The following is a 12,031-nucleotide window of genomic DNA, read 5'->3' as shown; positions in this document are numbered from 1 at the left end:
AGCTGGCTCTTGTTGATATCAACCAAGAGTTGACATTGTTTTTGGCGTTTAAATATTTGTGTAAGATGATACTTTAAGATAACCCAATAACGCATGGTTTCTTGTAAATCATTCATTCATACATCAAATCCATCTACATATGTACATGTATCGATCTTAGTTTGACTTTACACTGATTACTTGTAAACTTTGTTTTTATCGACTATGCCTATTATTGTTAATGTCAAATATCATTCTCATCGGCTACTCTCATTGATGTCAACCAAGAGTTGGTCATCGTTTTTGGTGTTAACAGATTGGTGCAAGAGTATTGTCACATGATAATTTAAGGTACCCAATAATGCATGATTTCTCATAAATAGTTGTTACAAACATGAAGTGCATATGCATTTATACATGTACCGATCTAAGTTTGACTTCACACTAGTGTGATGTATAATGATGATTTAGTGTATATAATTTATCGAAAGTTGTCACTTCATCGAGAAAAAGCATATATAATGACAGATTCATGTGTTGTGCACTGTGCTTAACTTTGTGGTGAGTCATAAATACATAATTCATGTGTCCATCAGAGGCAACCGGCCATGGAAACATCTAAAAGATAAAATAAGATAAGTTGGCCTAGCTTCGGCAGCAACTTCATGAAAAAGATGTTCATTACCTAGTTACGAATTAAAGAACCTTGCTTAAACAGTCTTGAGTTCCAGAAGTAAAATGTGCTCTAGCCAAAGTTATTTTGCCGTCGAAAAGACCCGTACAAATCCGACATGGTTTATCAACTAAACGACCCAGGAAATCCCTTTTCCTTGTTGGGATTTCCTGGCATAATGTCCGTTATAGCGAGGGATACTCCCCACTCGAACGAAACCCGGTTTGTTTCGAGTAATCCTGGATACCTTCTCCAGGAAAATGTCATTCTATGTACCATTCTAATCTCTTTTATGAGTGTCATTGTAAACTCATTCATCGTATCTCGGTTATAACAAGTAGGTCATTGTTTGCTCTTATAAAAGTAGTTTTGCCTCTAATTTGATAAATCGAGAATGTTATGGAATTTCTCTCTTGCTTGTTTGAGCGTGTCTTTACGAGTTGTTTAAGTTCATAGTGAACTCTTCATTACTGCATTCTGCTGTTCTGATTAACATCAGCCTTTGTTTCCGAAACTTCTTCCTGTTCGGCTTCTTATCTTTTATGTTTATCCTGACAGTTTCGTTCGTAGGAACATGTCCTTCTCAGTTAGGTATATGTCACCAATCCACATCGCCAATTCGCTTCTCTCGAGGCCCGGGATTCTGTTAGTCACCGTCGTATAATATTCTATTCATGTTGTACATTTGCTTCTGTAATCTAAATTTTTTTCATTGATTGAAGAGCACTCTGATTTATATGCAGGTTTGTCATTCTTTGTCTGATTATTTTGTCTACATGTCGCCGTTGCCCATGGCAGATGGAGCATTTCAATTTTGCAATGTCAATGGATATCCTGCAAAGGCTTTTTCTACAGTAATATATGCAGATGTCAGCTCTATTCCATGCAGTTGCAGGGCCCCCAAGGTATGATAGACACCTTGCACTCGGCATTCAGTTCGATTTGTTTATTTATTTAACAGGACTGTGTTGGCGCAGCATTGGAAGACAGCTGAAGTGGAGATGTTCCCGTAACAGGAGGTAAGATGTAGACATAATGCATATCCTGAGTTGTTTTATTGGTTATATTTTTTCTGGAAACATAAGCACGCTGGTGATGTTCTAAGAACATGAGAAAAACGAAAATAACGAGGACCATACATGTGTATGAAAACAACGAGAATCATATGATAGGTGGAAACTTCGTTTCTTGATCATCCTCCAAATCCAATCCATCCCGCAGCTGCTGAACCAAACGCCTCATCGAAGCATATGATGACCCGTGTTCCGCCACAGCCGCCCGGCTCTTATCCCTCATCTCCTTCACCTTGCTCCTCGCCTCGCCACCGCCGTCCATCAGACACCTCAGCCCTCTCTCCAACTCCTCAGCCGACACCAAAGCGCTCCCCTCCCTGTAATCCAATCTGACCTCCACTGCCAATCCCAGCTCTGCCACCATTTGAAACGCGTTCATCTGCTGTTCCGCGTAGATGGGCCATGTGGCCGTCGGTACGCCCGACCACAGGCTCTCTAATATGGAGTTCCACCCGCAGTGGGACACGAACCCACCGATAGCCTTATGGGCCAGGATGGTTACTTGCGGAACCCACCCGCAAACCAAGCCGGTCTCAGCCGTCCGGTCCAAGAACCCTTCCGGCAATGGTTGATCCATCTTCTCATATTCACCTGGAAAGTCCAGCTTCCCCCTTGGTGGCTCGCGTAACGACCATAAGAACCGGAACCCGGACCGCTCCAGCCCATTCGCTATCTCTCTCACCTGAGGCGCGCCCAGGCTCCCCATGCTCCCGAAGCACAGGAACACCACCGATGAAGGCGGCTGCTTGTCGAGCCACTGCACTATGGCTTCTTGCTCGGCCCTCTGCGGGTGCCACTTGACCGGTCCATCGAGGTCTATTATGGGTCCGACCGAATAAACCGGAGGCACTGCGCTCGTGCTCAGCGACTGGAGCGCATGCCCTTCAAGCTCGTCGAAAGTATTTATCGCAATCCCCTTGGTCCCGCCATACCTCCCCGCAAGGGCTAAAAACATCGTAAACGCATCCTTCCACTTGAGAACTAAAGAGGGCAAGACTCGCTTAGGGACTGAGTTGGCAAAACTAGGAATTGGCAACTCAATGCTCATGTCCTCAGACTCGATCGCCCTCCTAGCTTCAGGGTCTAAGATATAGGACGTGAACCCAAGAAAGCTCGCTGGGGATGCAAAGAAAAGGTAGTGAGGCATGCCCAGCTCGAGAGCCACGTCGGCCATGGGTATAGTGAACATATCCAAGAACAGAGCGGCGACTCGGGTCCCCGCGGACCTGAGGTTAACTATGGCTTGTTTGATGAGAGGCGCGTGGTTCGCCATGTGCAGAGAGATGTAAGCGAAGGCAGACTGGTACTCGCTCGGATTAGGCAGGTCCGCCTGAGGGAGGTGGACGAAGCGGAGGTTACCATCGCCGGAGGCGGCAGCGGCGGAGGCGGCTCGTGAGTGGACGTAGGAGCTGACGAGGGGCCGGTGGGGATCGGTGATGACGAGGATGGTGGATCGGAACTGAGGGTCGTGATCGGCCAGGCGTTGGGCGAATTCGACGGCCGGGACGAGGTTCCCGATCGCCGGCGTGGCCACGAACACCACCTCCACCTCTCCTCTCCTCATGGTTTCTTTTTGCTTCCTATTTGTCCTATGTTGGTGCAAATCTTTCCAGCTGCACTTAGCCAACTACTCCAACATATGATCGTCTGTGAGGACAAAACTAGGTCGCAACTCACTAGTCCGTGTCGTCTACGACAACACGGTCTAGAAAAGTCCATCCTAGTATGTTCACACCATCGAGTATGTCACGAGTCCGTCCTCCAAGGTTGGTCCCCGGCGCAATCTTCCCTCTATGAATAGGTCAAAAGGAAGATCTCCGATGTATTTATTTGATTTTTATCACGTTACGGAAAGTCTCTTAAATGAGGTACCATTTTTCGTTTCTCCAAGAGTACATCTCGTGAGCGACATCACTTTGGAATTAATTCTATTCACCTAACTCCCATATTTCCCCTCATATTCATTGCTCTCTTTTCATTTGGCTGATTAACTTTTCAGTGGAGCGAAAGCATCGTCGCGTGATACTTGAGGATAACCCGATAATGTATAGCACTTGTCGCCGAGAGTCTACTCGCCGGTGGAAACATCTAATAGGATTAAATACATAAGTGTCTAGCTTGGGCACCAACTCCATGTGAAGATGTTCATTTTTGAGTTACAATTTAAATAGCCTTATCTCAGTAGTCTAAGTTCCCAAAAGTAGAATGTCCTTCTGTCAAATTTCTCTCCGTCCAAAAGACTTGCAAATCTGATTTGCTGGCATAATGTCGGTTACAGTGAGGAATTCTCACGACTCAATGCAATGTATCAATGCAAAATAGTTTGTAAGAATCACTATAAGCTCATTCAATGTATCTCGGCTATGACTAACAGGTCATTGCTGCTCCTGTAAAATTAGTTTGGGGAAATTGACCAAAAAGTCATAATTCTATTGTGTCAATTTAACTCTTAATCTTTTAATGATTTATCAATTTAGTCTTAAACCTTTTTAACAAATTACCTTTCTAGCTAATTATGGTTGTAAATTCCTAACATGGCGACCTGATCAATGCTGATCATCCTACGTGGTGCGACCAATACAAACCTAGGCCATTTTTTAACTTCTTAAAATATTAATTTTTTCTTTTTTTTTTCTTCACATGGCCAGCAAGGCCACTGACCATTGACCGAGGGCCAACAACCCTCGCTGGCCTCTAGGCAAAGGCATAACGAGCCCTCACTGAGGTCCTTGCCAACCACAGCAAGGATGTCACAACCCTCACTCGCCCTCATTGTGGCTAACGAGGGCCTAGGCAAGGATTGTGATGCCCTCACCTCGTGAAATCTAGTGAGGGCATCGCGACCCTCCCCACATCTAGTGAGGGCTCTTCATTGTGGCCGGTGAGGGCATTGCAAATAAGGCTCAACTAGCCCCTCGCAACCACAGCAAGGGCATTGTGGCTAGCCAACTCTATGTAAAAATAATCACAAACATTTTAAAAATTTTAAATAATTTCCATGTTAACATCGACAACACCACGTAGAACAACTAGTATTGACTGGACTGCTTCATTAGCAATATCCGATCAAAATTAGTTAGAAATGACTATATTGGTAATTTGTTGAAAGATTTAGGATTAAATTCGTACAATTGAAAGGACTTGGACTGAATTGACAAATTGTCGAAAGGCTTATGACTAGATTGGTATAATTGAAAAGTTTATGATCGAATAGATCATCATACAATAGGTTTATGATTTTTTGGACAACTTTTCCAAAGTGGCTTTGCCACTAATTTGATAAATCAAGAATGTGATGAAATACCTCTGTTGCTGGTTCGAGCATGCTGTAGTGGGTTATAGCCGATAGACAGTGCAGATTGATCATTTTAGTGTTATTAATGATATTATATCCTCTGTCTTGTTGATTTTTCTAGTCAACAATGTACGGAAGAAAAAGAAAACAAGAACGGTATTCTCTTTGCCTCCAAGGCTCCATCAGCAGCCCCAGAAAGCGAAACTGAAATGTATGGTCAATTCTCTTGTCTCCAAAATTACTTGCCATTCATTCACCACAAGCATATTCCACGTTTCTTATCACAATCCTTTGCTTTCAAAATGTCTTCAAATTCAATTTCCTATGTCTTGTGGTCAATTTTTTTTCGTAGAAACACGTTTAAACTTCTCTCTCTCTCTCTCTCTCTCTCTCTCTCTGTTATGTATATGTCGCCAATGGCCATTTTGTTTCGTTCGTGCTTGACTTACATATCGCTAACTAAGTCCACCTCCGCAGTCGAGTGGAAAACAAGTCATCCTGGATGAACTAAAGATTCACAAAGATCGCAGGCACTAACTTCAAGTAGAAATGAATTTATGGAAGCTGAAAGTGTAGCGTAAAGAAAAAACGGTACTTCAAGTTAATGGAGATCAAGATCATGGACCCCATGAAATGAACGTTTGTTTTTCACTGTACAAATGCCTGTGTATACGTACTGTCGACAGAGGGAGACGGTTTCTTGAAGAGAGACGCAATATCCAAATATGGGATAACTTCCTTTTTCCTTAAAAGGGTGGTTCCTTATAAGATGATAAACTTTACCAAATCAGTGGGCTTCACTTTTGCCATTTTTGGAGATAACAGACTCAGACAAATGATGGTGAAAGAGGGGTTGACACAAACAAGACAATCAACGTCTGACTAAGATTTTACTTCCCCCTAACAAAACCATACAAATCCCAAGATTCAGTCATTTAAACTGATGACTCACGGAGAGAGAGAGAGAGAGATTCTCCTATCACTTTTGACTTTCTCAGATTTGAAAGCTTTTTCACACCAGACTGGCAAAGACCGACACTGAAAATGGGATTAGACGTATGAGCTGACAAAAACTGCGCTGATTCACTCCCCCGTGCGTTGGGGTTTTCGTTTTCCCTGTCCCCACTTGTTTCTCTTTTCATCCACTATCAAACCATCAAAAGGAAAAAACTCCTTCAAAGTGAAATGTCTTATCAACATTAACTACGATTAATCTACACAAAAGTTCTCTAATCTATTCCTTCTGTTGAAGAACTCCCGTGAAAGATATGGATAGCTTATAGGGCGAAATACAATGGTTTTATGTGTATTTGGTACGCATGCAAATATTTATATGGAGTATCATGATTAGAGGTCGTGCATCTTATGTTATACTTTATTAATGATCGAATTCCACAATTGTCTTCCCCAAATGTTTAAACTAGTCCATAAAGGGAGCACATAGATATTTCCTAATTTTTTTCTATTTCATTTAAGTACGAAAGAAACCCCAAAATTTGTTAAACAAACAAACTCACATCAAATGAAGATATGAGTATATTACGTTATTTTGCACTTCAAATATACATTGATGGATCTCTTTCTATTATGTAAATGACAATGACAATTAGTGGAACTAATAAGTTGGGAAATATAATTTATGAATCAAATATTTCAACCGTAGAATAGAACTTGAAGGTGAGACTAAAACAACGATGCAAGTTGGAAGGTCCATATAAGGATTCCTTTGTCATTGGATTGTTTTGTTTTTAAATTCTTTTATGACAAAGAAGCCCATCTATATAAATCTTGGGTCCAAAACCAATATCACTCACCTCATGGATGAAGTGATATGTAAGCCAAAATTAGGGTGAATGAGCCCAATGTGGAAATCTTTGCATTCTGTGGTGTGTTGGGAATAAAACTATAATTATGCACCTCATTCACACAGTAATATGACATTTCCACTTTACCTATATACTCTTTATGTGGCCTTTTTCATCTTAACCATATCCAATTGCTAAATAGAACATTGAATCTAAATCATGATATGTAACATACATATGGACGACTAAAATAAAAATACTGTTTAAAATGACATTGCAAAGGATGCAAACCATTTAGCCCCATTTGTGTCCCAACTTGTGCCACATATGTAGACCTCAAGCCAACATCTAGCTTGGCTTTGATTTTCCAAAGAATTCTGATACTCATCGTCATAAGTGTCCTATATGGAGACTCAATCCAAAGTATAGAGTCCATGCCCATATAAAACTCAACATATAGTAGTAACTACATTGAAATGGATATTATAGAATTGTGCAATAGAAGTCCGAGACTAAGTTTGAACCTGGCAACAGGTTTAGTTGAACTCATCTTCACTAAAAAAAAACTTAAACCAATGAATTATGGGTAGACTTGGATATATTAATTGCTCCACATTATACCACTTGTCCAATATGTGATTTTCTAACTTAACTCACACATGCAACTTAATAGATATACCAAGTTGTTATGGTTTATAGAATGGGTACAATAAGTTATATATAGTGTGCTCTGATTGATATGTGCAGCAATGCTATGCCCATGAAGAGAAATGATATAAGTCATTATATTTAAGGCGATTTGTAAGCACTAGTATCTCACTTGAACCCCAAGTCCGAACTACGTAATTCGTTCTCTTCCGTTTAATCTCTTAATTTCTCACTTAAAGATCTAGTCCCTTAATTAGAGAAGCACTCACACACGTTTGACAGCATGGCACATTCTACAAAATGAAGAACAACTTGAAACAAATAGAAATCTTTCAAAAACCCTAGCTAGTCCATGTCAAGTTAGATATCCATTCTATATTCGTAAGATCAATTGAGCCATCCAAGCGGTTGCCTTAACTTCGCTAGATGCACAGCTCATGACCTGCTAGCTAATATGGTCAAGCATACCTGATTCTTGAGCTAACCTACTAGACATCACTTGGATATTCATTGTCAAACCACCAAACACTCGAACTCAACTAAAATTCTATTGCAGCTTCTAATTTGGCTTTGAATATGAGCAATTTGGTGAAAATATACACTTAACCATATTTTTTAACATATATTGAATTCCTAGAACTAGCCCTACGCAAGCACAACTAAATGCCAACAGCTTTCTCGGACGTATTCGTATATCGTTTTGTAGAGGACGAGATTGTCTTAAATGCTGTCGTAATGGTTTTTGTGCCAGTTGGATTTGGCCGGCGGAGTTTAATTAGGAGAGAAGAAGAGAGGAGTCCTCTCGTTGTGGAGTGGGCTACACAACAGACAGAGAGAGACTCGTGTTGGCACTTTACCATTACATCATATCCATCTTCTGATCTGATCTGCAACTCTTTCAGTCCTTTCTTTCTGCTCCAGTTGTCCCTCTCCTCTTCCTCGACCTTTTGAAAAGAAAACACACCAAATCATCGCTGAAAAATATCCCTTCAATAAATTATTACTCATCCGTGCCAAAAAGACAAAACATGATAGAGCACACACAAGCAAACAAAAACAAAAACAAAAAAACCAAAAAAAGAAGTAAGACATGCAAATGCATATAGCTCTACTCTCCAATCCTTATATAAACCCTCCTCGTCCTCCGACACCACAACCCAAAATCAAGAACTCTCCTTATCAAAACCCAACTTCACAAAAGTTCATGTGGGCACTCCAAATTCTTCCTCCTTCCATGAAATTCACAAATTCCATGAACTTTCTTTAACAACCGAGCTCTCTCTAACTCTTACCTAGGGTTTTCTTCTTATTGAAACGCTTATTTTTGCATTTCTTTCCCTTTTTTGTGTCTAGCTAGCTATAGCTTTAGAGTCAGAGTTGACAAAAAGAAAGAAAAAATATCAAATCCACTTCATAGTTTGTTTGTCCGGTCCTATTCAAGAAACCTGATTCTTAACTTCTTGGATCGGTTCCTTTTTCCATATGGAAGCCTTCAATGCCTCAATGCCCTTGCCTTTCTCATACCTATTCACAAGCGAAGGCTCAGCTGCTAATAGCTCGTCATCGTCTGGCGATCCATGGATGGACACTAGAATATGGAGCAAGCTTCCTCAAAGCCTGCTCGATCGCGTGATCGCGTTTCTTCCACCACCTGCCTTCTTCCGAGCTCGTTTGGTTTGCAAGAGATGGTATGGGCTCTTGTTCTCCAACACCTTCCTTGAACTCTGCTTCCAAGTATCCCCTGACCGCCATTGTTTCATCTTCTTCAAGAACAAGATCCACAGCACCTACATTTACCAAAACAACAACTCCAACAACAACCACCCTAGATCATCATCATCTGCTAGTTATAGCATGGAAGGCTATCTGTTTAACCCTTATGAAATAACGTGGCACCGCCTTTCTTTTCCTTTGATCCCTTCTGGGTTTTCCCCATGTGCTTCTTCTGGTGGGCTATTGTGTTGGGTTTCCGATGAGGCTGGCACGAAGAGCTTGATCTTATGTAACCCCCTTGTTGGTTCCTTTACTCCACTGCCCCCAACACTTAGACCAAGGCTCTTCCCTTCGATCGGCCTCACCATCACTGCATCTTCAATTGACGTTGCTGTTGCCGGAGACGATTTGATATCTCCATACGCGGTGAAAAACCTCTCTTCTGAGAGCTTCCACATTGATGCTGGCGGGTTCTTCTCGCTATGGGGCACCACTTCTTCTCTACCTAGGCTTTGCAGCCTCGAATCAGGAAAGATGGTGTACGTGGAAGGGAAATTCTACTGCATGAACTATAACCCATTTAGCGTTTTGGCCTATGATATAGGGAGCAACAACTGGTGTAAGATTCAAGCCCCAATGAGGAGGTTCTTGAGGTCCCCGAGTTTGGTGGAGAGCAAGGGAAGGTTGCTTCTAGTGGCAGCTGTTGAGAAGAGCAAGCTCAATGTGCCAAAGAGCTTGAGGATTTGGTTTCTCCAAGATTGTGGGACAGCTTGGGTGGAAATGGAGAGAATGCCGCTTCAACTCTACATTCAGTTTGCAGATATTGAAGGTGGAAGAGGATTTGATTGCGTTGGGAATGGAGAGTTCGTTGTGATCATGATAAGAGGGTGTTGGGACAAGGCCTTGCTTTTCGACATGTGTAGGAAGAGGTGGCAGTGGATGCCGTCATGTCCGTTTGTCGGAGGCGGACGGGGCTGCAGTGGTGGTGGTGGCGGTGGCAGTGGCGAGTTTGAGTTGCATGGGTTTGCTTATGAGCCGAAACTGGCTACGCCGGTCACTGGGATGCTTGACCAGTTGACCCACCCTCTTCAGTCTTTCAGTTGTTAGAACAAGTGCTAGGGCTTTTTCTGTAAGCAAGAAGGTGATCTTCTTGTGGTTGTGCTTGTGAGCTTTGTATGATTTACTTTGCATGCAGGATGTTTTAGCCGCTACTGTCCTAAGCTATGTAATCCACGTTCTCGCCTTCATTTGCATGTTTGATCGTCCCATTAATTACTTGCCTTCCTTTTGTCTCCTGCATATTATATATGGCATGATCTAGTTGCTTCTCGCTTCCAATCACAGAGATGCGGGAGTTACTGTTAAAGCTCATAAAACAACAATCAAAACAGAAAAATTTCTATTGTTTGAGAGAGAAAAGATTTTTAAAAAAAAAAAAAAACAGAGCATAGTACTTCATACGTCTTGTGCTTAAAGAAAAAAACTGTCGAGTACAACCACTAAATACAAAGCAGAAACTACTCATGTACGTGCAACACATAACTGCACACAAACGTGCTATTAACTTCCTAGAAAATAGCAAAAACACTAAATGCATAACTAAATGAACTTGGCTGTTTTTTAATAAAAAAAAAAAAAAAAAAAACAGAGTAAAACAGAGGAAAACATGACAGAAAACAGCTATTGAACAATTCCAACAAACTCCTCCTTGGATCAATTGCTGTTGCAGATTCCTATTTTCTCTCTTAACAGCTCAAATCTTCCAGCCTGAAGTGGTTTTGTGAACATATCTGCAAGCTGATCTTCAGATCTGCAATAGATTAACTTAACTTCGCCACTTTGTTGCACCTCACACAGAAAGAAAAATTTGACTTTAAAATGCTTGGTTTTGCCATGGAAAACTGATTCTGAGATATTGCTAAAGCAGCTTGATTATCCACATTAACTTCAATGCAATCACTAGAATTCAACCACAGATCCTTCATTATCTTTTTTAGCCACAAAGCTTGATTTGTAGCTGCAGTAGCTACTATAAACTCAGCCTCTGCTGTGGACTGAGCTACAATCTCTTGCTTTTTGGAACACCAGGAGAAACAAGCAGAACCAAAACTGAAACAATATCCAAACGTACTCTTCATGTCATCTACTGAACCAGCCCAGTCACTATCAGAAAATCCTTGCAAATTAAACTTCTGACCTTTCTTAAACTTCACACCAAAGAATAATGTTCCTTTGAGATATCTCAAGACCCTTTTTGCTGCAATCAAATGTAACTGACTAGGACTACTCATAAACCTGGATAAAACACTCACAAAGAAATAAAATATCTGCAGTTCTTTGTAAGATACATGAAACACCCAATCGAGACTTATATACATAGAATCATCTACTGCATATGTTCCATTATTCTTTTGCAGCTTCTCTTTAGCAGTCATAGGAGTGCTTACACTTCGACAATTTTCCATCTGAAACTTCTTTAGAATTTCCTTCATGTATTTTTTCTGACAGATGAAGATCTCATATGAAGCCTGTTTGACTTCCAGGACCCAAAAATAAGCCATCTTTCCCAAGTCGACATCTCAAAACTGCAAATAGATCTTGCTTCACCTTCTCTATCAATTCCATATCATTCCCCGTCACTAATAGATCATCTACATAAAGTGACAGAATTACAATACTGTGATTCACCTTCTTGACATAAAGAGTGAACTCACTTAAGCTTTTTACAAAGCCAAAATCCTGCAAATATCGATCTATCTTCCCATACCAAGCTCTTGGAGCTTGCTTCAGTCCATATAGAGCTTTCTTCAACCTATATACACTCTCTTCTTGCCCTTTGATACTG

The 12,031-nt window shown here is 41.2% G+C and overlaps 2 protein-coding genes across 2 annotated transcripts; one reads left to right on the top strand and one right to left on the bottom strand.

The window, feature by feature from the left end:
• Positions 1-1,688: 1,688 nt before the first annotated feature.
• LOC104445829 (UDP-glycosyltransferase 43) lies at positions 1,689-3,422 on the bottom strand. The gene has a single exon (XM_010059756.3). The coding sequence runs from the start codon at positions 3,287-3,289 to the stop codon at positions 1,814-1,816; it is 1,476 nt and encodes a 491-aa protein (XP_010058058.2). The 5' UTR covers positions 3,290-3,422; the 3' UTR covers positions 1,689-1,813.
• Positions 3,423-8,955: 5,533 nt separating this feature from the next.
• Positions 8,956-10,293, top strand: LOC104447731 (protein UNUSUAL FLORAL ORGANS). Its single transcript, XM_010061436.3, has one exon. It carries the CDS (start codon positions 8,956-8,958, stop codon positions 10,291-10,293), a length of 1,338 nt encoding a protein of 445 aa, XP_010059738.2.
• The last annotated feature ends 1,738 nt before the right edge of the window (positions 10,294-12,031 follow it).

The sequence above is a fragment of the Eucalyptus grandis genome, chromosome 5, assembly GCF_016545825.1.
Source record: "Eucalyptus grandis isolate ANBG69807.140 chromosome 5, ASM1654582v1, whole genome shotgun sequence".
In the NCBI taxonomy this organism is placed as follows: domain Eukaryota; kingdom Viridiplantae; phylum Streptophyta; class Magnoliopsida; order Myrtales; family Myrtaceae; genus Eucalyptus; species Eucalyptus grandis.
This window is presented reverse-complemented; position numbering and strand designations above follow the sequence as displayed.

What these genes read in the sequence shown, in the direction of transcription:
- LOC104445829 (XM_010059756.3), bottom strand. Translation starts at nt 3,289, where the DNA reads ATGAGGAGAGGAGAGGTGGAGGTGGTGTTCGTGGCCACGCCGGCGATC.
- LOC104447731 (XM_010061436.3), top strand. Translation starts at nt 8,956, where the DNA reads ATGGAAGCCTTCAATGCCTCAATGCCCTTGCCTTTCTCATACCTATTC.